Raw genomic sequence first — 23,462 nt, 5'->3', positions numbered from 1 at the left:
ATATATATATATATTTCAAATGAGTAGTCTAGCTAATGCACTCAAATTTAAATATGTGAATTATCGATTTATTAACAATGGGAACATTTTTTTCATTCTGCGAAAACTGTTTATATATAACATTCATGAAATCCTATACTTATTATAGATAACGAGTATAGCGAATATATATATATATATATATATATTATTCTTAAAGATATGGTATGACCTATACATTGTGTAACTATCGACTCGGTTTAGCTAATGCCTAATGCTATTTAGTGACGCGAATACATATATTGCGAGGAAGTAAATAACTTTGGGAAATAAAAATTAAACCAACATAAAAAGAAAAAAGAAAAATACACCTATAAAAAATGGTCTACAATGGGGATCCTTTTAATTTCTTCCATATCTTTATTTATCCACTTTTTTTTGTTGTTGCAAGTCACATCAAATTTAGGGGTTTAGCATAAAAAGGAGATTATAATAAAACGGACGGTTTTAATTTTTTATTTTCCTTTGTGATTAAGCATCCAATTTTGATTCACAGAAATCAAGAAGAAACTATGACAAAACTCACGAAATCGAATAGCAAGAATCATAATATATATATATATATATAAGATAAATTAGTGAGAAGTTTAATGTATTTTTTTTTTTTGGAAATATGGGTCTTCTTCCATTTATAACTAAAGCCATTCATTACATGCGCGTGAAATTAATGAATAAGTTTCTTTAAAAAATTTATTTCGGTCTAATTTGTGTCAAATCCTAGAATATCTAAAAAAACTGTTACGATATAATCTCGTTTATATTTTGTTTTGGGATTGCTTTCACTTATATTGTAATTAAAAAAACAGTAATCACCATTGATGTCCACATTGTGTGTGGCAGTGGCAACATTACGCAAGAGGAGAATTTTCTCATTCCATATATATAATCCTTGGGGTTTATATGCAGAATAATATAAATAAATAAATAGTGACCTGATTATAAAATACTAAAGATTTATTGACAAAACCAAGTAATATTGTTGAATATTTCAAAATCATTTCGTAATCAATAGTTACTAGTGCTGTAATTAGCAGAAATGTAACAAATAATATTGTGGAATAAATAATTGTACAAATATATGTATATGTATATATATGTTGTTAAACAAAGGCCTTGCGTTTTTGTTATGGTTATATTAATTTCATTAAAATTCAAGTATTTTAATGATTTCCCTCCGCTATAAATTACCCCTTCATGCTATTCATTTCTCCACACCAGAGAAAAACAGTACAGCACCTTCGCTTAAATCATATTTACCAAACCAGAGAGAGAGAGAGAGGGAATGGTGCTGTTGAAATCTTCGCCTTCAAGGCTACACTCACGCCAGAGCTTATCCGAGTCTCTAATGGAGGGCAGTATACAAGACTCTGAAGCCATTATAAGCCGATGGACTTCTCCCGAACTTCACGACTCTTCCTTCTGCAGCCTCTCTTCGCTTTTCTCCCCAGGAAACCAGGAAGAAGCCAATCGCTTCATCGAAGCTGTAACCAGCTTGCAATGCGGGATGCAGAGGTTGGTAAAGATGAATCCGGGATCCGAGATGCTTGTCCGTGCACAGAGCTTGATGAGTATCGCTATGAAGCACCTGGAGAAGGAGTTTTATCGGATTTTGAAATCGACTAGGCGGTCCTTGGATCCGGAATCCGTCTCTATTCGTTCTTCGGGAGCTTCGAGCTCGAGCACTCCTAGGAGTTCGCGTAAAAGCGTTTCAGACTCTGAGTCGGATGTAGAATTTGTTTTTTCAGTTTCCAATGAGTCGAGATTGGAGGGCGAGAGAGGGGGTGAAGATGCAAATGCCATGGCGGACCTGAAGATGATCGCGGATTGCATGATCTTCTGTGGATATAGCAAAGAATGTTTGAAGATATACAAAAAAATCAGGAAATCTGTCGTCGTTGAAGCACTGGATCATCTCGGGTTTGAGGACCTGAGGTTTACACAGATTCAAAAACTGGAATGGGAGATTCTGGAGAGTAAGATTAAGAAATGGGTGCGGACGGCGAGAGAAGCAGTCGCTACTCTGTTCTTTGGAGAACGAATTCTCTGCGACTATGTCTTTTCATCTTCTTCCTTCATCCGCGAATCCGCTTTCGCGGAGGTCACGCAAGAGAGCGCTTTAAGCCTGTTTGGCTTCCCGGAAAACGTAGCAAAATGCCGGAAATCTCCAGAGAAAATCTTCCGTACACTAGACGTATACCAAGCGATCTCCGAAATATTCCCCAAAATCGAGCAAGTTTTCAGCTGCGATTCAACAGTCGCTGTCCGATCCCAGGCCGTTGAATCTCTATACATTCTCGGAGAAGCCATACGCTCGATGATTTCAGAACTGGAACTATCGATTTCGAAAGAGCCATCGAAAACGCCGATCCCATGCGGCGGAGTCCACCACATCACCAGGTACGTCATGAATTTCATTGTCTTCCTCGCCGACTACACCGGATCGCTCGCCGACATACTCACAAAGACACCGCCAAAGCTACCGGAGGACTACTTAACCGGCGGCGGAGAAAACCCAACTGGCGCCACAATCGTCTCCTCGCCGGTAGCCACGAATCTCGCCTGGGTAATCCTCGTCCTGCTTTGCAAAATCGACGCCAAATCTCGGCTCTACAACGACGTAGCGCTCTCGTATCTCTTCCTGGCCAACAACCTCCATTACATCGTCGTCAAGGTCCGTACATCAAACCTAAAAGTCCCGCTGAGCAATTGGGTAACGAAGCACGAGGATAAGGTGAGAGAGTACGTCGCGAGATTCGAGAGATTGGCGTGGGGAGACGTAATGACGTCACTTTCCGGAGTTCCGACGGAGGAGGAGATATTCCGGCGGTTCAACGAGGCGTTCGAGGAAGCGTACAAGAGGCAGAGCGACTGGGTCATACCCGACCCGAAACTCAGAGACGAGATCAAGGTCTCGGTGGCGAGGAAACTGATTCCGGGTTACTCGGAGCATTACAAGAGCCAGCGGGTGATGTTGAATGCAAATGTCAGATATGCCCCTGAAGATATTGGTAATTACATCTCTGATCTTTACTTTGGTTCTGGAGGAGCAGGAGGAGGAGGGAGTACTTCGTCTTTTTGCTCTTCGAATTCATCGTCCGGATTCGAACGTTGAATATTATATACACGTATATGTGTTTATATACATATATAAGTAGTTCCAAGGGGACACGTACGAATAGAATCAGAGTCAGGAAAATATATTATGTTGCGTCAGTATTTGTATGAATTATATGAAATTGATCGCCTATATATATATATATATATATATAAACTAATTAAAATTATCCAAATAATCTAATTTCTAATGTTCGGTCATGTGAGAAATAAATCGATGAACTCTCATCTCGGCTACTCTAAAATAGAATTACATTTTAACAAAAATAAAATAAAACAACAATTTCTCCAATTAAAAAAAAAGTGCGGTCTCATCAATTTTTACAAGTGATACAAAAAAAAACCATACATTTCCCGACAAGACAGCTAAGCAATGTTTTGGAGAGCGAAACAAAATTGAGATACATTATATATTGTATTAGTTAGGGATGTATTTTTTTTTGATAAAATATTTAGGGATGTATTTTGATCTATAAGTAAATGTAAATTCAATACCTGAATGGGAATTAATCCTATAATCCTCTTGCTTGCTTACAGTCAGAACGTGGGTTTTATATATCATCAATAAACTTTATTCCTTTATCTATTTGCAAATTCATTAAGTTTTTACTCCATTTTTAAAATCTATAATCTCCACGTCACCCGAAAGATATCCAATTTTTCTAAGAAAAAGACGTTCTCTAATACCTACAAGGTGAAGTAGAATGTTATATTAAGAAATCTCTTAATTTTTTATAAGATATATATATATATATATATATATATATATATATATATATAAACAATATTTTAAAAAATAAATAGTATTCCTATTATTTTCAATAATAACCGATCTATATTTTATTTCACTTGATATATTCTTATAAACTATATTTTTTATTTAAAACCAAAATAACATGTTTTTTAAATTATATGGAAAAACATCCCATAAATCATTATATAGATCCTTTGGATACATTATTGAATCGGTTTAGATTTTTTATATGAAGGGCCATTCTATCCATAAACGTGTTTAGATTAAAGGGAAACAAAAGAAATTAAAAGCTGATTAAGCACCTAGAGGCTAGAGGCATGGTGCGTTAAGTGGGTGTGTTGATATTGAGATGTGAGAGTTGCTAGGAAATGCATAATATATTATATAATAATATGGAGACGAAAAGGAGTCCATAATGGCTTGCTTTTCATTTCTTCATTACGCCTTTTATTTATTTATTTATATTGGTACATCAGCACACAAACTAATACTAACATGTATCAAAAAATTAATAGCACATAATATGATTGATTAATTAATGATTATGGCAGCGAACGAAACGAACGATAAAGTGAACAAATGGTTGAAATCTATTGAAAGAGTTTTGTAAGGTCCAGAATTAAATGAGAATTTAAAAAACGCCCTTTTTCCAACGAACTAAAATTCGAAAACCCATTAATTTAATCAATTGTACACATTAAAATTGGAGCATCATGATTTTTTTTTAAAAAAAAACTCAATTCAATATCTTTTAGCTCATTCAACAAAAAAAAAAGGTATATATTTTTTCAGTACACGTCAGCACGCCGGAAGAGAATGGCTTGTGGAAAAACATTCAGAGAAAACCCCCTCAATTCAATCTCTTTTACTCAGAAAAGGGAAAACATCCACGTGGCAATATTAAATAAAAATATTTTTTGCAAGAAACATAAATAAAGATGTTGAGAAATCATTATTAATAATATCTTATCTTCGAGATTAATTAAATTCGCATACATTATATAGCATTTACGTTTGTAATAAGGCAAAGTAATTGTGATACATAAAATCTGGTTTTGGAAAAAAAAAACAAAAATAACATGTAAATATTAATAGGTGAATAATACGTATCATTTAGTATGAATTATTTTTGTAACTGGCAGTCAACTTATTATATATGCAATAAAGAGGCCACGTTTATTTTTAGTTTGCGTTCATCAAATTGCAGATCGTTGATTAAACAATGATAATACAGCATGCAAATGGCATCCCCACGTGTTTAGTGGTTCGCAATCAAGTGATCCTAAAATCTTTTATCAACCGGAAAAAATAGATTACACGATAGTTAGAAAAAGGATAAGGATAAGATATATATATATCGATTAAAATTCTACGGTTTCTACAATTTAAAAACTATTTTAAAACAAAATAATTTTAGAATTTTGAATTTGACATATATACCAAAATATAATTTTCATAGTCTAAAAATCAAATGTTTAGGCGGGAATAAATGTAACAAATAATTTAAAAAAAAAAAAGAAAATAAAAAAAGAGAAAGATAAATGGTCGGTTATCCGCGGAGTTAGGTGGACTCGAATCTAACCAGAGTGAACGGTCCAAGATCCATTCACCTGAATTCGTAATTTTGCCATCTCCGTCTATAAATACCTCTCCTCTCCAATGGCTTCCAAACAAAGAGGAGAGGGGAAAAAGAACGAGAGAGAGAGAGAGAGAAGGATGATGCTCTTCAAAACAACGTCTTCTCTATCACGACAATGGACGAAATCACGCTCACACCAGAGCTTCTCTGAGTCTCTAATGGCGGATACTATTGTATCCGCTGAAGCTATCGTAAACAGATGGATTTCACCAGAGCTCCATGACTCTTCCGTCTCTTCCTCTTTCTGTACTCTCTCTTCGCTTTTCTCCCCCGGAAACCGCGAAGAGGGGAGACGGTTCGTCGAGGTCATCGGCAGTTTGCGATACGCGATGCAGAGTGTGATGTCGGTGAATCCAGGATCGAAGAAGCTGGATCGGGCGCAGAATTTGATGCGGATCGCTATGAAGCACCTGCAGAGGGAGTTTTACAGGATTTTGAAATCGAATCGGCGGTATCTGGATCCGGAATCTGTCTCGGTTCGGACTTCGAGGGCTTCCGATTCCACCACATCCAGGTGTTCAAGCAGAAGCGTCTCCGACTCTGAATTGGACGGTGAATCTGACTCATCGAACTCTGATGAGTCGAAATCGGAGAGCGAAAGAGGAGGTGACGACGCGGATGTCATGGAGGATTTGAAGATGATCGCGGATTGCATGATATCTTGCGGCCACGACAAGGAATGCGTGAATACCTACAAGAAAATCAGGAAATCGATCATCGTTGAGTCACTGGACCGTCTGGGTTTCGAGAATCTGAGTCTCTCGCAGATTCAGAAACTGGACTGGGAGATTCTGGAGAAGACGATGAAGAACTGGTTGCGGACGGCGAGAGTCGCGGTGACGACTCTGTTTTGCGGAGAACGAATCCTCTGCGACCATGTCTTCTCGTCATCCGATGTCATCCGCGAATCTTGCTTCGCCGAGATCGCGCTGGATAGCGCTTTATCCCTGTTTGGCTTCCCGGAAAATGTCGCAAAGTGCCGGTTAACTTCCGAGAAAGTTTTCATAACTCTCGACGTCTACCAAGCGATCTCCAATCTGATGCTTCAAATCGAGCTCGTTTTCAGCTACGGTTCGACCAGCTCCGTCAAGTTACAGGCGATCGAATCTCAATCCAAGCTCGGGGAAACAATTCGATCCATGTTGGGGGAATTCGAGACCTCGATTTCAATGGAGTCGTCGAAATCACCGATCCCTGGAGGCGGAGTCCACCAGCTAGCGAGATACGTCATGAACTTCATCGTCTTCCTCGCCGACTACAGCGACTCACTCGCCGGAATTCTCACCACCGAGACGCCTTCAACCTTACCGGAAGACTTCTTCGGAGGAGGTGGAACGGAAACAGCCGGCGCCGTCGTCTACTCTCCGGTGGCCACGAAACTGGCATGGCTCATCCTCGTCCTCTTGTGCAAGATCGACGCCAAATCTCGGCTGTACAACGACGTGGCCCTCTCGTACCTCTTTCTCGCCAACAACCTCAATTACATCGTCGACAAGGTCAGTACATCGAACCTGATGGTGGTGTTGGGGGAGGACTGGGTGACGAAGCACGAGGAGAAGGTGAGGCAGTTCGTGGCCAAGTGCGAGAAGATCGCATGGGGCGGCGTGATGACGTCACTCTCCGGCGAAACGGAGGACGCGGAGGAGATATTGCGGCGGTTCAACGAGGCGTTCGAGGAGGCGTACAAGACGCAGAGCTCGTGGGTGGTGCCTGACCCTAAGCTCAGAGACGAGATCAAGGTCTCCGCCGCCGGGAAGCTTATTCCCGCCTATTCCGAGTTCTATAAAAATCAGAACATGGAAAATGTCAGATTTGCCCCCGAAGATCTGGGGAATTACCTCTCCGACCTCTACTTCGGCTCCGGTGGATGTATCTCGTCCGACTCCACCCGACCAAGACGTTGAGTCTTGAGTTGAGAGTGTGTTGATAATTTAAGTAGATGGTAATGCCAGCTAGACAGCACGTGCGTGAATTAGGAATATAATTTAAAAAATCTTAATATTATGTAAATACAGAGTGGAGGACGGCCCATTGGATAATATTTTCTCTAATTATAAACCCAATTATATTCCTCCTACAAAGCCTGTTATCGGCCCATTGGATTTTTCTTTTCTTTTCGTACCAATAACTTTCCATTTCATTTATATTGCCACGTGGAAGCTTAGAAACTTCCATCCATCCATCCATCCATGTCTCTACGTGTATTTGTAAGAACTCGACGTATTTGTATAACTCGTCGTATACGGCGGAGTCATGGTACATTGCAGCGTGTGAGAGAATATCTTTCTGGCCCCTCTTGTCAGAGTATTTGTATGTTTTGTCGGGAAAAAAAGTGTGTTGCTTTTTTTTTTCTTCCTATTATTGGATAATTAAATGCAAATAATATTATCCATTCCTTACTATTACTATATTACGATGCCCTGAAAACTTGCTCTTGTGGTAAAATAGTTGATTTGCCCTTCTATGTTTATAGTTACTTTTATATGTCTCGTCGGTCGGGAATCATTCGTTAATGATATATACATATTTCTCTCCTAAATTTATTTTTTTCTATCCGCTAATTTTGTTATATACTCGTATATAATTTAACAATATAAAGGTTTCCTTATGCGGATAGTATTATATATATATTGAATGAGTTTAGATTATGTCATTGTAGATAGGAACGCGTATTTAGACTTTAGTTATATTTATTTGATTTTTTATCATTTTCATTTTGTGAAAAATACATATATAGTGTTTGTATTAGTATTTTCAGTTAAAATCTATTTGATTAATTTGACTCTCATTTTTCCTGCAATTAATAACCATTTTCTTAAATGTTGATATATAGTACATTTGATTTAATTTTAAAAAGTAATAATTAAATAATTTTAAATTATTTTATTTAAAATGCATTTATGTATTTGGATTCAGTCACATATCTTACATATTTTATGTGTAGGAAGCAAAATGCCCTAAGCTAATCTAACGTGGACAAATGAGAGTGAGATGCGTTGACTTATTATTAGTATTGTTTTAAATTTTACCTTGGTAGCACGGCGCGTCGCCCTCTCATTAAATTGCTGAACACCAAAATAGTTTTTTTTTTTCATGAAACATCAAAATTATTAAAAAAATGGAATAATAATACATGTGGGAGGAAAAAACGATATGATACTTTGAATTATTCATTTCTAAAATGTTATCGCATAAAGGAAAATATAAAGAGTCGAACTAAGGGATAAACACGAATTAAATTTCAGCCACCTAATCAGATTATGACAAAACGGAAGATTTTGTATAGCCATTGACTACCGATCCATTATAATTTTTTTTTCCCACTTTTTGTTTATATAATATGGTTCTCTAAAAATATTTGGGATCCACTAGTCAAGTTGTATACTACAATATGTGGACTTATTAATTATGATCACCTAATTAAAGATGATACTCTCTTGAGGAAAAAAAAATCAAACTTTAAAACTAATTAATTTTATAAATTAAGTCAATATATTATTATATCTATGATTTTATAATGGATCATGGGTTCGATTCTATCTTCCAAACGAATTTGTCATCTTTTGGATAATTTATCTGTTTCACATGATTTACAAACTATTAAGTAGTGTCGGAGATTTATCATCGCATTCAAAGGAATGTGGTGAATTTCCATCGTTACAAAAAAAAATTATGTAAAATGAAGAATGTAGTAAATTTATCACTAGCTGATGATGTATATACATTTATAGATTGAACATATGATAATACTTTGGATCTAGAAGAAGTATAACTGATGATCACAGGGATGAGTGGAAATTATATCTTTGTTTAGATAATCATGCATGCAATGTGATATTTATGATGAGTGTGATTTGATTTTATTTTCAATGACAAAGACTTTGTTACAACTGCAAATGGGAATGGCGTTGACCGATAGAGAGAGGGTTGACTCCTCAACTGTGTTGACAAAAACAAGTGATTCCGGACCTTTCAAGTACCTTTGTCATTTATTAATTTATTTCATGGGTGCAATAATTATTTTGCCATTTTTTTTGTAGAATATAAATAAATATATATTGGAATTACAAGCTACGACTTTTAGAAGCTGAACCAAATTTCTCATGCAATAAAATCCGTCAATTTAATCAGTCACCCTCCTCATCACCTAAAAGTCAAAACATATCCATAATGTCGAGGAGTCCGTCTTCAAAGAACTCATTATTATATTTTTATTTTGTGTATTTTATGTTAATTTGTCCATCTACCTATTTTTGACTGCATTGATAGTTTAACTGCCAACTAATTACTACCTTAATCATTAATAACAGTACTTACTTATGGTAAAGTAACCAAACGACCAAAAAAAGTCTAAGAATTAATTAGTTTTATTAACCACGTAACTATCAACTCAGTCATTAAAATAATACATGTACTTTTTATTTTATATATATGCACCATATCGAGTTAATAGAAAAATTAAAAGACATTAAATTAAATATACATATATTAAATGTTTTTATATGTTTATTTTCAAGTTAATTGATGTGGATATTGAAAAAAAATCCGAAAAAAGATTCAGAGATTAAAAAAAAATATATCCCCTAATTTTTGGTTTACAGTATATAATATTGTTTCATATCAAATTGTTATTTTAGCTCTATTTTAAAATTAGATAATCTTTTAAGTTTTTTGAAAGTAGTGGAAAGTATCCTCTATTAAATATTGGTTCGGAATATGTAGTACCACATGTCAGATGGAATAATGAAAAAAAATTTGAATCGTAGGATAATGTAATGACGAGATGTTTAAATGCATTTGATGGATGAAAACAGAAAACTCCAAAAAAAAAATCTACTATATGAATATTTTTTCAAAGAATTTTAGTTATATTTTGACAAGAAACCAGAATATTTATAGTATAGTATTTTCGATTAAGTATTTAATATTATACGTAAAAAATATTTATTGATATAAAAATAGCATTAATTTTATGTTTCGAAAACGTAAAATGTGAAGTGTATACCATTTACAACCACTAAATGGTTTCCGAAATACATTGGTATATTTTCTCAACAGTTTAATTCAGTCAAGCTCCATGCAGAGAAAAACAAGCACCATGACAATAATGATGAAATATTCATTTTTATATTTTCTTATTTATGATATAAACCTATATAAACACATAAAATTGTTTATGAATAGAATATAGAATATGATAAATAAAAACCATAATATATCATTTTATGATCCCCTCAGTATTAAAAGGTAAGAAACGTTATATTATATTATATGTACATAATTGTTCTTAGATTACCATTTTGTTCATCGAGTTCGAGAACAAATCGAATAATTAAAATTTTGTTTCTAAAATAAATAAAAAATCGAACCTGGAAATGAAAAATAATGGAATCTGAATCCCGAAATATCCACCCATAATTGTTTCCAATTAGGGCTGGACAAAGTAAACCGCAACCCACACACCAAACCCTTTTATCGGGGAGAGAGAGAGAGAGAGAGAGAGAGAGAGAGAGAGAGAGAGAGAGAGAGAGAGAGAGGAAGGGAGAGTGATGATATTTAGGTGAAGGAGAAGAGAAGAGAACGTGTACACGCACAAAGTGTGAGTAAGCGTTTAATTAAAGCTCCCTTTTGTAATGAACACGATTCCATACACACACACACACCAAATTCAGTTGGTGGAGGATGATGAGTCTTCTCTCCACACGACACATGATATCACCACTCTCATGCATTGCACATATATATTCCACATCCCAATCCTTTATATGATCTGAATCCACTCACGAAATGCCTTTATAATTATCCCAAACTTCTTAAAGATCTAACATTTCAACAACTATATATATATAAGAAATTATCATCCTTAATTACATATATATGTATATATGGTGTCTTGTGTTCGGTATGCATACATTATAACCAATGAATTCTCCATTCAACATGGTCTTGATTTACGCATATAATAAGATTTAAACAGTCAAGTCAAGATCAAAGTTGAATAATCATCATGCCCTTTATCAAATTATATATTCTCTATATATGTATCTGAAAAAAAAAATTAAAAGGGTAGAAATTCGGACTAGTTGGTTTGGTTATATACAAAGTCAAGAGCTCGAGAGAGCTGTCTTTTCGTGTTCCTCTGTCTTTCTCTTATATAACCCCTTCGCAATCCTCGCCACATATACATGCACATCGATCTTATACCTTTCCCCTTCCTCATAACTCCACCACCACACACACACACACGCAAAGAAAGGCAGAAAGAAAAATTAATAATGGACCTTCTCTTTCTCTGTATGTACTCTCTTCTCGTCTCCTACCTCTTCTTCATGATCTGGAAACTCATAGATTCCAAGCGAGACCAAGAATGCTACATCCTGGACTACCAATGCTACAAACCCTCCGACGACCGGATGGTCAGCACCCATTTCTCCGGCGAGATCATTCGCCGGAACCAAAACCTCCGACTGAACGAGTACAAGTTCCTCCTCAAAGCCATCGTCAGCTCCGGCATTGGAGAGCAGACCTACGCTCCGAGGCTCGTCTTCGAAGGCCGTGAAGAGAACCCCACGATACGCGATGGGATCTTGGAGATGGAGGAGTTCTACGCCGACTGCGTCGGGAAACTCCTCGAGAGGAACACGGTCTCGCCTCAAGAGATCGATGTTCTTGTCGTCAACGTCTCGATGCTCTCTTCGGTTCCTTCCTTGTCGTCCAGGATCATAAACCACTACAAGATGAGAGAGGACGTCAAAGTTTTCAACTTGACGGGGATGGGATGCAGCGCCAGTCTCATATCCATCGACATCGTCAAGAACATCTTCAAGAACTACAAGAACATGTACGGTCTTGTCGTGACGAGCGAATCTTTGAGCCCTAATTGGTACAGTGGCAACAACAGATCGATGATCCTTGCCAACTGCCTGTTCCGGTCGGGAGGATGCGCGATGCTGATGACGAACAAGCGAAGCTTGAGCCGGGGAGCCATGTTCAAGCTCAAGTGCATGGTCCGTACGCACCATGGCTCGAGGGACGACTCGTACAACTGTTGTATCCAGACAGAGGACGAGGAGGGTCGAATGGGTTTCCACTTGGGCAAGAACCTGCCCAAAGCCGCGACTCGAGCTTTCGTCGACAATCTCAAAGTAATAACACCCAAGATCTTGCCCGTAACTGAACTGTTAAGGTTCATGCTATCTCTCATGGCGAAAAGGCTGCGAAGAAACTCTAGCAAAGGCTCGAACGCGTCGAATCTTGCACCGGCTGCTCCAAAGGCGGGGATCAACTTCAAGACCGGAATCGAACATTTCTGCATTCACACGGGAGGAAAAGCAGTGATCGATGGAATAGGTTACAGCCTGGATTTGTCGGAATACGATCTCGAGCCTGCGAGGATGACGCTCCATAGGTTCGGGAACACGTCGGCAAGTAGCTTGTGGTACGTTTTGGCGTACATGGAGGCGAAGAAGAGGCTCAAGAGAGGAGACAGAGTGTTCATGATAAGCTTTGGAGCTGGGTTCAAGTGTAACAGTTGCGTTTGGGAGGTTGTAAGAGATTTGGGCCATGACGATGGCGACGGCGATGATGACGATGGTAATGTCTGGAAACATTGCATAGATAATTACCCACCAAAATCTATATTGAACCCTTATTTGGAGAAGTATGGTTGGATCCAAAACGAGGATGATCCAGACACTTTCAAGTTCCCAGACGACCAACCACGCGATTAATTCCTTTGATCGCAAACTTCCAAAAAAGGATTTTTTTTTCTTGTTTATCTTCTATGGGTTTTTGTACTTCTCTTTTCGTAAATTACATTTTAAAGAATGGCTGAAAAGAAATTAATATGAGTGGCAAATATATTATTGCGATTTTAGGTAGTTTTTTTTCTTTTTTTAGTCATTTTGTGTTATATTTTTGTCAATTATTTTCCCCCTTTTTTTATGGGTTTGATACGTTTTTAATAAGCAGAGGGGGCATGCATTTCCAATGCGATGCGAATTACTGGATTTTCCATCCTATTGGAATGCTGCCTCTTTCTTTTGGGTTATATGTTGTTTAGTTTTCATCTTTTTTTTAAAAAAAACTATATGTCATTTAAGTTTAAATATTTGTCTCCCTTTTATATGCTTGTACTGTCATCTCAAATTTATTCATGCGTTTCATTCTAGTGATTTTATAACCGTTGGACGATGTGAAATGTTATATGAATAGAGATATAGTTTGGTGCATTTATACCATTTGATACTTTGTAAAAAGAATATGTACATCATATATAATCAAATTGATCAATTTCAAAGTTTTATAAAATTCATGAGGGGGGAGTTGATAGAATCGAAACTCAGCAGTGAACATCTTATCAGAATCCCAACAACTGTCCTGATTTTGTGTTTGAGGTTTTATTACATGATACCGTTTTTTTATTTTATTTTTTAAATTTAATACTTAAAAAAAACATAAATGCAGAGATTGAACTAAAAGGAACAAGGTTCGGTAGGCAGAAACATTCAATAGGCATTTGATTTCGCCACCAGATTCTGGGCCCCACGTTTTCTTCAATCTTTGAGATTATCGCTGGTTACCCTTTTTAAACTATACTCTTCTAATTAATGAGCAAATATTTGTTAATTAATTAAATATCTTTACGGGTCAATTAGATGACGCGGTAGTTGTCTGTTTTATAGCCTTAAACCATGCTTTGTAATATGGGACAAAGTATACATCACAATCAAAATGATTTTCGGCAATATGAGACTATCAATACACACACACACACATATATATATATATATACACAAAACACGAACACACATAAATAGGATTGCCCTACAATGTAATGAAGACTGAATATTACATGTAAATGTATAACCGAACAAGTTACATTAAAACCCCATTGTTAGAAACAAAGAATTTAATATATGCCCTCGTAATAAAAAAAAGAATAATATATTACATAATTTAAAAAAGACAACGATATAAATTAAGGGTGAGTTAAAAAACAAAGGAGGGATTAAGGAAGAACATTAGAACAATAAATGGCAAAACGAAGTTTGGAAACAGCTAGTGACAGCACAAACAATAAATAAATGGAGCGGTCCATGAAACCACATTTCTCAAATTTTTTTTTTAAAAGATTAATAATTTATGACAGGCTGACGCACGGTCTTCTCTCTCATTTATTGGGGCTTCCTGTATGTCTGACACGTGGCATCTTTAGATACCGTTGTCTCTCGGACCCAGTCAAGATAACTCGACGGCTCCGATCTATTCTTTTTATTTTCCCATGTATAGAATGTTAGCATTAACTCATTTCATGTGTTTTTATGTATCGGCACATGACAAAAAAAGACGTGCACATTAATAATTTAATATATATAAATATTTATTTTGTACAAATAAAGTGCTATATAGTTAATATGGAAAGTGAACAAATTTATTAAGAGAAAAATTGGGTGACAAAACCTTAAATTATTTTTTGGTCCTTTTAATTTTTAAGTGATGTATATACACGTAAATTGAATTCCAAGACAAAAAAAAAAAAAGGAAAAACGCATAAAATAGTATAAATTCAAAGGCAAAACAGAATAAAAATACTGCATAAGGGTTTAGGCCGACGACAAATTTAACAAGAGAATAAGGAAACACTTATTGGGCCTATATGGGACACTACAATTTTTTATACTAACACTTAATGAGCCCAACGAACCTTGGTATAATTTTGTTATTGTATTCTAAATTTTAATAATTTTTCAGGTTATAGTCCAAGATATTGGTACTCTGATCTTATATTCTAGTTTTTATTACATCATATAATCCATTATATTAACTCGGATATGATATTTTTAAATTTTGATATAGTGGTCAATTTTATTTTTATGAATCATGAGAACATAATTTGTGTTTTTAACATGTTATGACCGTTATCTGCTTTGTAGATTTTCTTTTGCGAATATTCTAACTCTTAGACTGTCCAATACACATTAATTAACATTTTTATAAGCAAAATATTTCCTTTATATGTAATGTTTATTTGATGGAAAATTAATTGAAAAGATAGAAACGTAGAATTGATGCGACGAAGATCGGTCCGTAAGACAAACAAAAAGAGAAATAAGGAAAAAAAATAAGAAATTATTAAAAGATTAAATTATATAGATAATGGTGAATAATACTCTACTGATAGCGGTGGTAAAAATAATAAAATTTGTTGGTTTTATAAAAAAAAATTGGAAAATAAACGGGGATTTACAATGATTTTACCATTTTATGATTTATACTTCTTGGCGATCTTCTCTGTCTCTGGCAGTTTTGTTCTTAGATTCTCGTTAGCTTAAGCTGTCGGCCCACGAACGATGCGTATACTTTACGCGATCCCTCACATCTATATGATTCGGCTTTGGGACTTTTGCCATTTATCTCCGCGAGTTGTCGTTTCCCTAATGGATAATGAAAGAATACAGTGGGCTTAGAATTATTAAAAGAGGATGGATATTTTCCAAATAATGACAATAAATTATTTATCTTTGTTAGAACAATAAAATAATATGTGAACCGGTTTTTGTCGTTTTGATATTTCACCCATGTGATTGTGCCACGCTCTATCTCTCTCTCACGCGCGCGCACGCATATATATATATCTGCTGGGTTCGACTCAAGATTCGGTTTTGTCAATGTGCAAGTCGGAACAGATAGTTTGCTATATGACCCACACAGGCGGTTAACCGGACCGGCTCAGAAGACTGGGAACCCCCGAAGTGGCCGAGATTTTACTGAAACACCGCCGTTCCAAGTGCCATGAGCATCAAACCTCCGGCTCGGGAATTCGAGCAGACTGTGAGCGGCACAAAAGCACGAGCATACCCATCAGATAGAGGGCGACATGGGCCGGATACCGAGATTTTAGGGTTATCTAAACCCGAATGTCTCGGATCTCACAAAAATATTATCCAATCTTGGAAAAATGTTCATGGGATTGCCAAATATCTCGACAACGTGATAAACCCGATCACTATCACCGTCGTTATGATGATCACGACCATGGCAGTTGCGAAGATTTTCACCGTCCCAGGACACTACATGGACAACCCGAGTGAGATGCCGAAAGGGCATTCACTCACTCGGGGAAGCGATCATGGCCACGGCGTTTAGGGACAAGGTGCTACTGGGTGATAATAAAGCACAGGGTGGGTGATGAGCATAAGAAAAACATCGATGAACAGCAAGGTGAGATCATGGGCGATGTTTCGGATTCCGATCAACAACGAGTTCAAGAAAATGAAGGAAATCTGGCTGTCCCCTGCACCAAGATCACATCACTTCTGTATATCCGAGGTTTTATAAGAGTTTGAAACAAGCAAAATCTCACCTTTCACTGATCCAAACCAAAAAAAAAAGAATCCTTGAAAATGAGAGCTTTCTCCATTAGCACCAGCCTCCTCTTTTCCCAGAGCTTCCTAGGTGATGCTCGGAACAAGTGAAAATCAATCAAAGCTATATAACCTGATAAAGGGATTTGTATTGATCTTAAACTATTTTGCTCTCGAGAACTTTGGCTACATGGGTTTGACGAGAAATGTTTCTAGATGTTTTTTTAAATGCTAAGTTCCAAAGAAGAAGAAGAATACATGCCGCGAACTGCTGGTATCTGTTCTACGGATTCCTCACCGATTGACTTACACGACAGGAGATTTACATCATAAATAACCGGAAAAAAAGGTAAGATAGTTTTACTCAATGTTGAGGCAGGGATGGTCTCTTTTCCAACATCTCGTAATGAAGAACAAAATTTTCCTGCATGAAGTGTTTTTGATTGGATGGATAAATCTTTGAGAGAATCAGATGGAGAAAGGGGTAGGGGTAACGAGCGGACCCACCTTACGGATGACTTCAAATGAATTTGGATCGAAACAGTGATAAGATCCTCGCTCGTATGTGTTTGTCTTGACCAGAGGTTCCCCTATTCTGATGAACCATGACTTGTGTTCTTTATGGTAGAACCACCCTCTATTATAACTGCAAAAAAGGACCTAGAGTTCCTCAGTTCATGTCATGGTAACGGTCAGCAAAAAAAATTATTCAAAGAGCTAGCAAGTTCAATGATTCAAATTAAGAAAATTCTTCAGGAATAACAAAATCAAGAAAAGGGCATACAGTTCATTTGCCGCGTATAGTTGTGCTCCATCTTTCGGCATGCTGCAGGAGAAAGACAAAGGCGTGATTATTAGTTTTCGAGGCCACGAATTCGTCAAGAAACAAATAGTTGCAATTCTCAAAAGGAGGAAATACCTGTAGAATATGTAAAACAACGTTTCTACTGAGAATTTCGCAAAGTACCCTAGCTGCATCCACCAGAAACAAACGGGAAGACAATCGAGAGGGTTTATTTATAAATCAACGGTCACCTAAAAATCACGTGGGTTAGGAGGGAATAGAGTCGGTGGCTTACATGTAGCGGTGGAGGACTCTTTGCATAATAACAATGGGGTAAGCTGAATTCTGGATCTCCTTTGGCAGGTTCATTGGACCAGGGGGAACCAAAAGTTTTATGGAGATTTTCTGTCGAATTCAGATTTAAGCCCAACGTCGTTAGATCAATCCCAAGTGCCAGAGATGTCAAGTCAGGATCGCTGATCTTAATCACACTAAGCAAACCAAGCAAGCCAAACCGATCAGGATTTGACTGTGTTGCTTTAATCCCTTGATCTCTGAACGATTGGCCAACAGCTGACATTTGCTGCATGCGGAACTGGGCCGGGTTCTGATGTTGCTGATATTGCTGGATTAGCTGCTCATACCCCATCCCAGAAACAGAATTCAGAGAATTCATAGGTCTTAATCCAATTCCCGGAGGTCCACCAGTCTGAAACCAATCAGATAACATGGAGCTTCATCAAATAAATAAATAAATAAATGACAAACGAAACTGGTCCACTCTCCTATTCTACACGAACCCTCGATGAAATTCCAAGAAACAACTGGTTATTGCAGAGAACAAACTTTATCATACCTGAGAGTGGTACCCCGGATGTGACGATGTGAACATGTCAGAGCCATGTAAGGGGACACTACCGCTACCGACAGCTTGAGCAAGTTGTTGCTGCTGCTGCTGCTGCTGCTGAGGACGATGTGATGAATATGCTCCTCCTAAGTTAAACCCAGCAGATCTTCCCATCTGCAAGTAGCAGCAATTGAGGATGATACTACAAACCTTGTAAACTAACATTGGAAAGGAGGAACGAACCCAACGTCGTGTTTTGATAAACTAGGACTCACGGGTAAATGCTGAGATTGCATCATTGAAATAGAATTATCATGGAGTTGTTCTTTCTGATGCAAATCCATTGGATAATCAGCATTACTACCTGTAGAAAACCTATTAATCCGGTCAAGACTATGCTCTGATCAGAGATCTACTTACAATAGCAGCAAACAAAGGTCATCTATAAAACCCTACCAGAATGCGCGATTATACCCGAAAAGTGAAAAATAACACCAAATACACACAAACGAAAGATTATTGAAAATTCAAAACGATAGGCCATTTTATTCTGTAAATAAAATGGGATTTAGAGACCTTATCAGAACTCCATGAAGGCCGTAGAAGGAGAGCATCGCATAATAAATTAAAATTATAAATAATCCAACTGTGACACTGCCGTAGAATCAGACTCATTGAATCCATTCAAAGCCAGATAATATGTTTCTGCGTGCATGGTCAACTATAGAGTGAGAAACCTCAAATCTAATAACACAAGCACATAAAGATGCCAACTAAGGGGAACTTTCCTAAATCCAGTTGGACCACAGAACGGAACGGTTTAATAATTGCAGATAAACCAGGGGACCTTTATATCCAGGTAATGCCGGAAAATCTTCATTTTGGATGCTGAACTCTTGATTCTGTTGGACGATGGGGCTGACTCCAAGGCCTTGTTTCAATCGAGACCCTGATTGTTTTAAAGAGGTTATCCAGTCATGAATAAGTCAAACCGATCATAGAAAACATAAATGAAGGGCTTTATGACTTGCCCAATTGTCCTTGAGGACCGCCAGAAGAGTTAGGGCGGCTTGTTAGCTGAGGAAAATCATTATTTATATCAAACGGAGAATTCTCATTAGGGTTCATATCATTCAGCATCCCCATGGAGCTCAGATTGTTCATTGCTTGAACATGATTTTGGGAAAGAGGACCACCAGCTGTGGGGTAGGAATTTCCCAGCATGGAAAGAACCTGCGAAGATCCTGGAGAAAAAGGTAAAAAGATACAGGGAAATCTTAAATGATGTAAACAGAAACCAAGTTGGAAAAATTAAAACCGAGAATAAGAGGATTAATGATGCATGAAAATGATCTCGAATGACGTCAGAAATGGATGCAAATCATGAAATACCTTGCGGAAGTACTCCACCCATGATCCAATTTTGTCCTATATTTCCGGATCCACCGTTTGCTGCCAGATTTAGTCGAGAACCAAGACCAGGCACAGATAGCCCTCCACCAGAGCTTAGAGTCCTGCCCATGTTGCCTCCACCAACCATATTCCCCATAGAACTAGCTATTCGAGAACCTGCATTTCCCAAAATTGGGGAAACTCCCAATCCTGGAAAAGTATTCTGATTACCAATGGCTACAGAGGTAGGAAGAGTCCCAGGAATAGAACCACCAACTCTATCAGGGTTACTAATAAATTCAAGGTTTCACATACTGTTTATACCTCCTCTATTTGCGACTCCAGAATGCCCATGAGAGCTACCATGAGATAACTACAAGAGAAAATCCGAAGGCAGGATTGACGTAGGGCCATAAAAGAGTATTGTTATTTCATATCTATATCGGCAGATGGTCAACGCATATGCATTTCTGTACCTGAGAAAGCGCGACTGGAAGATTATTTGACGCAAATCTTCCACTTGAAAGACTTCCATTTGGTTGTTGAACACCAGCAGAGGGAACAGTATTTAGACCCGAATTTCTAGACCCGGGGGTACCCCCCATGTTGGGGACATTAAAATTTCCGTGCAGGTTATGAAGGCCCTGAATAGTTCCTGTAGTAAGAAAAGAACGAATCTAAGCTCAAAAATAACTCTGAAGGCAAGAACATCGGAAAAATCTACCCACCGGCATGATGGAAAACTGGAGATGCTGCTCCAGGCTGGCCAGAGAAGGAAGAACTAAAAGATCTCCCTGAACTGTCTTGTAAATTCGAGGCAGATCCGTTTATTGAGGACTGCAAACCCAATAGAATCGCCATTTATCAGACGCACGAGAAGCATGCGTAGTTCCAGAAGCTATGTCAACAATTGAAATAGTGCACCGCAACGAAACTGATCTAAGATAGAAAGCAATACATTAAGTAGGCTTGACATTTGCACAAATTATCAATTCGACATGCAAAATTTCATTCAAAACTAAGCAGTAGCCCTTCAGTGAGCCTGGAACTGGAGCTGGCGGGCGATACTTGCAGATTATCGGTAGAGCAATTGCCTGAAAAAGCGATAACACGGTAAGGCAGGAAATTCCGAAAACTACAAGCACAAGAAATGAAACAGGCTCGAATCAGGCACAAACCAATTTATTCTTTTACCGAGTTAAAGTCGATCTCTTATTACCTTTTTTGGGTTAGATTCACATAAATAATCTCAACTTATCGTAGACAAATGATTCATATACACAGGAAAGACACCAAACGCCTATCAAGTTGCAAGCTTTGTAGCTCAGAAGAGTTGAAACATGACGTAGAACAAACTCTCGACTTACCAAAATGACAAATCAGATCCCAGAGAGACTTGATTCACCTGTATAAGTCCCCAAGACAATATCAATATTCTTACACTGTAATTTGACATAAACAATAAATACACTATAACTTCGAACATGCATTTCCTAGCATCTGAAGGACACATTTACATCAATGGCACCATCAAAACCGTCGAAAACCCGAGAAATAAAAAAATCGAAAATGGATCGAAAAATTATCGGTCTGCTACCAGGGCAACAAAGCCCCGAGAAACCTAAATCCCTCCCATAAAATTTCATATCTCCAACAATTCTGTCAATAAACTAACGCGGGAATAAGAATCGATACAAAGACTAATCATTCCTTCATCGCAGAAAACGAAGTTCGAAAGGAGAAAAAAGAACCCTAAATCGCTCAGATTTGGAATCTGCGTCCAAACGCAACAGCACCTGCTAGGATGAATCCAGAAACTCCAATCCAGAAGCTCGGGGGATCGAAAATCCGAGAGATGAAGAAGAAAGAAATCAAGGGATATTTTTTTCCCTCTTTTGTAGTAGTTACTGAATTTTTTTTTTCTCTCGTTTTCGAGAGTTCCCTAAATCCTTGGGGTTTATATGCAGAATAATATAAATAAATAAATAGTGACCTGATTATAAAATACTAAAGATTTATTGACAAAACCAAGTAATATTGTTGAATATTTCAAAATCATTTCGTAATCAATAGTTACTAGTGCTGTAATTAGCAGAAATGTAACAATATAGTTTTAAATCTTTTTCATTTTATTATCATATTTTTATGCCATGCCGTTACAATAATGCTAAGACGACATGTTTGGTGGCTTGTTAGTCGTCAAGTGTATGGAGCGACGTCGTTTCAATCCAATTAAAGACTACGCCTAGAAACGACGGCGTTTTGGTCTCGTTCGTCGTTTTGTGCGGGGGGGCGTGTCATGGTCCACACGGCGCCGTAGGTCCACCATAATTATAAATTCAACTTATGGTAATGCAAAAATGTAGAAGAATTTGTATTACTCTAATCGAAAATTTACATCCAGTCAATGACTGTATACAAAAGGAACCTATGAGCAAAAGGTAAAATTAGAAACAAGCTATCAAAAGCTATCGAAGGATAGAAGTGCAACCATTATGGAGGTCTCAAGTACCGAGTGAGGTAGTACCAATCAGCTAGCAAGGTGGAGCTAGTAGCTGTTGGATTACACTTGACAGAGAGGAGGATGTTGCGCATGATACGATCGACTTTCCGACGCAGATGCAGTGCAGTATGGCTTGTGCCTCGGAATATTCTATGGTTTCTTTCCTTCCATATTTCATATATTGAAATCTGAAATAATAGCTTGGCAATTGTATTTCTTCCCCTCGACAAATCATTTGTCGGGTTGTTAAACCACTCCATCATCTCCGAGATTGTACGGAAGACGGGGAGAGAGAGAGGAGAAGATTGGAAGCCATTGGAAGGAGAGTTGTCAGATGTGCAATAACGTTCCATTCTCTCAGATTGGAATTAATTTATTATTACGTAAGGCATGTGATTAAATGATATTGTCGGTCCATTAATCTGTTTTCAAGCACTAACGACACTTTTTTAGATACGTAATGAATTTTGCATCGGCATGGACCCTAGATGCGAGATACATTATATATCACACTAGAAAAAAGGTCCAAAACACATTATATATATATATATATATATGTATGGAATGAATATATGAAAAGAAACATACGGAGAGTATCGCCGACCGCAAAGGTCTTGCTACTAGTCAAGGAGGTGTAGTCTGTCCCGAGCGACCAGCTGACCGTGACAGTGGTGGCCGAGGAAGGTGCGGCCATGGAAACAAGAACTAGCTAGGTTTAAGTTTACGTAGATATATAGCAGTCTGCAGCTACGTACACATGTTTTGTAACAACCCATTCAAATGATACTCGCAAACAATATATACATATATACACATACAGATAAATATAATCGGATTTGGACCATCTTAGTACCTCTTTGTAAGTTATTATTATAAGATCCATAGAACAACGTATATGTTTTGCGATTTGTGCATATCATTACTGAACTTATAAAATAATGATCACTGCTATTGTTGAGATACATCGAATATTGAAGAATATTACGAGATATATCGTATAATAGAAATCTTATCAAATTTGAAA

The 23,462-nt window shown here is 37.4% G+C and overlaps 4 protein-coding genes across 4 annotated transcripts; 3 read left to right on the top strand and 1 right to left on the bottom strand.

The window, feature by feature from the left end:
- Nucleotides 1-1,266: 1,266 nt before the first annotated feature.
- Nucleotides 1,267-3,276, top strand: LOC104800638 (exocyst complex component EXO70A1). Its single transcript, XM_010523508.2, has one exon. It carries the CDS (start codon nt 1,322-1,324, stop codon nt 3,149-3,151), a length of 1,830 nt encoding a protein of 609 aa, XP_010521810.1. The 5' UTR covers nt 1,267-1,321; the 3' UTR covers nt 3,152-3,276.
- A 2,194-nt stretch (nt 3,277-5,470) lies between these two features.
- Nucleotides 5,471-7,863, top strand: LOC104800637 (exocyst complex component EXO70A1-like). The gene has a single exon (XM_010523507.2). The coding sequence runs from the start codon at nt 5,567-5,569 to the stop codon at nt 7,448-7,450; it is 1,884 nt and encodes a 627-aa protein (XP_010521809.1). The 5' UTR covers nt 5,471-5,566; the 3' UTR covers nt 7,451-7,863.
- Nucleotides 7,864-11,651: 3,788 nt separating this feature from the next.
- Nucleotides 11,652-13,671, top strand: LOC104800636 (3-ketoacyl-CoA synthase 12-like). The gene has a single exon (XM_010523506.2). It carries the CDS (start codon nt 11,732-11,734, stop codon nt 13,274-13,276), a length of 1,545 nt encoding a protein of 514 aa, XP_010521808.1. The 5' UTR covers nt 11,652-11,731; the 3' UTR covers nt 13,277-13,671.
- A 3,366-nt stretch (nt 13,672-17,037) lies between these two features.
- LOC104800634 (probable NOT transcription complex subunit VIP2) lies at nt 17,038-21,876 on the bottom strand. The gene is made up of 16 exons (XM_010523505.1): nt 21,732-21,876; nt 21,303-21,340; nt 20,894-21,029; nt 20,664-20,772; nt 20,412-20,590; nt 20,260-20,308; nt 19,936-20,145; nt 19,575-19,787; nt 19,391-19,492; nt 18,819-18,907; nt 18,553-18,717; nt 17,992-18,405; nt 17,832-17,884; nt 17,697-17,738; nt 17,420-17,558; nt 17,038-17,336 (listed from the first exon to the last, which is right to left on the bottom strand). Exons 3-16 carry the CDS (start codon nt 20,909-20,911, stop codon nt 17,277-17,279), a joined length of 1,842 nt encoding a protein of 613 aa, XP_010521807.1. The 5' UTR covers nt 20,912-21,029; nt 21,303-21,340; nt 21,732-21,876; the 3' UTR covers nt 17,038-17,276.
- Nucleotides 21,877-23,462: the final 1,586 nt, after the last annotated feature.

The sequence above is a fragment of the Tarenaya hassleriana genome, unplaced genomic scaffold, assembly GCF_000463585.1.
Source record: "Tarenaya hassleriana unplaced genomic scaffold, ASM46358v1 Cleome7, whole genome shotgun sequence".
NCBI lineage: Eukaryota > Viridiplantae > Streptophyta > Magnoliopsida > Brassicales > Cleomaceae > Tarenaya > Tarenaya hassleriana.
Note: the sequence above shows the minus strand (reverse complement) of the source record. Positions and strands in the feature narration are given on the sequence as shown.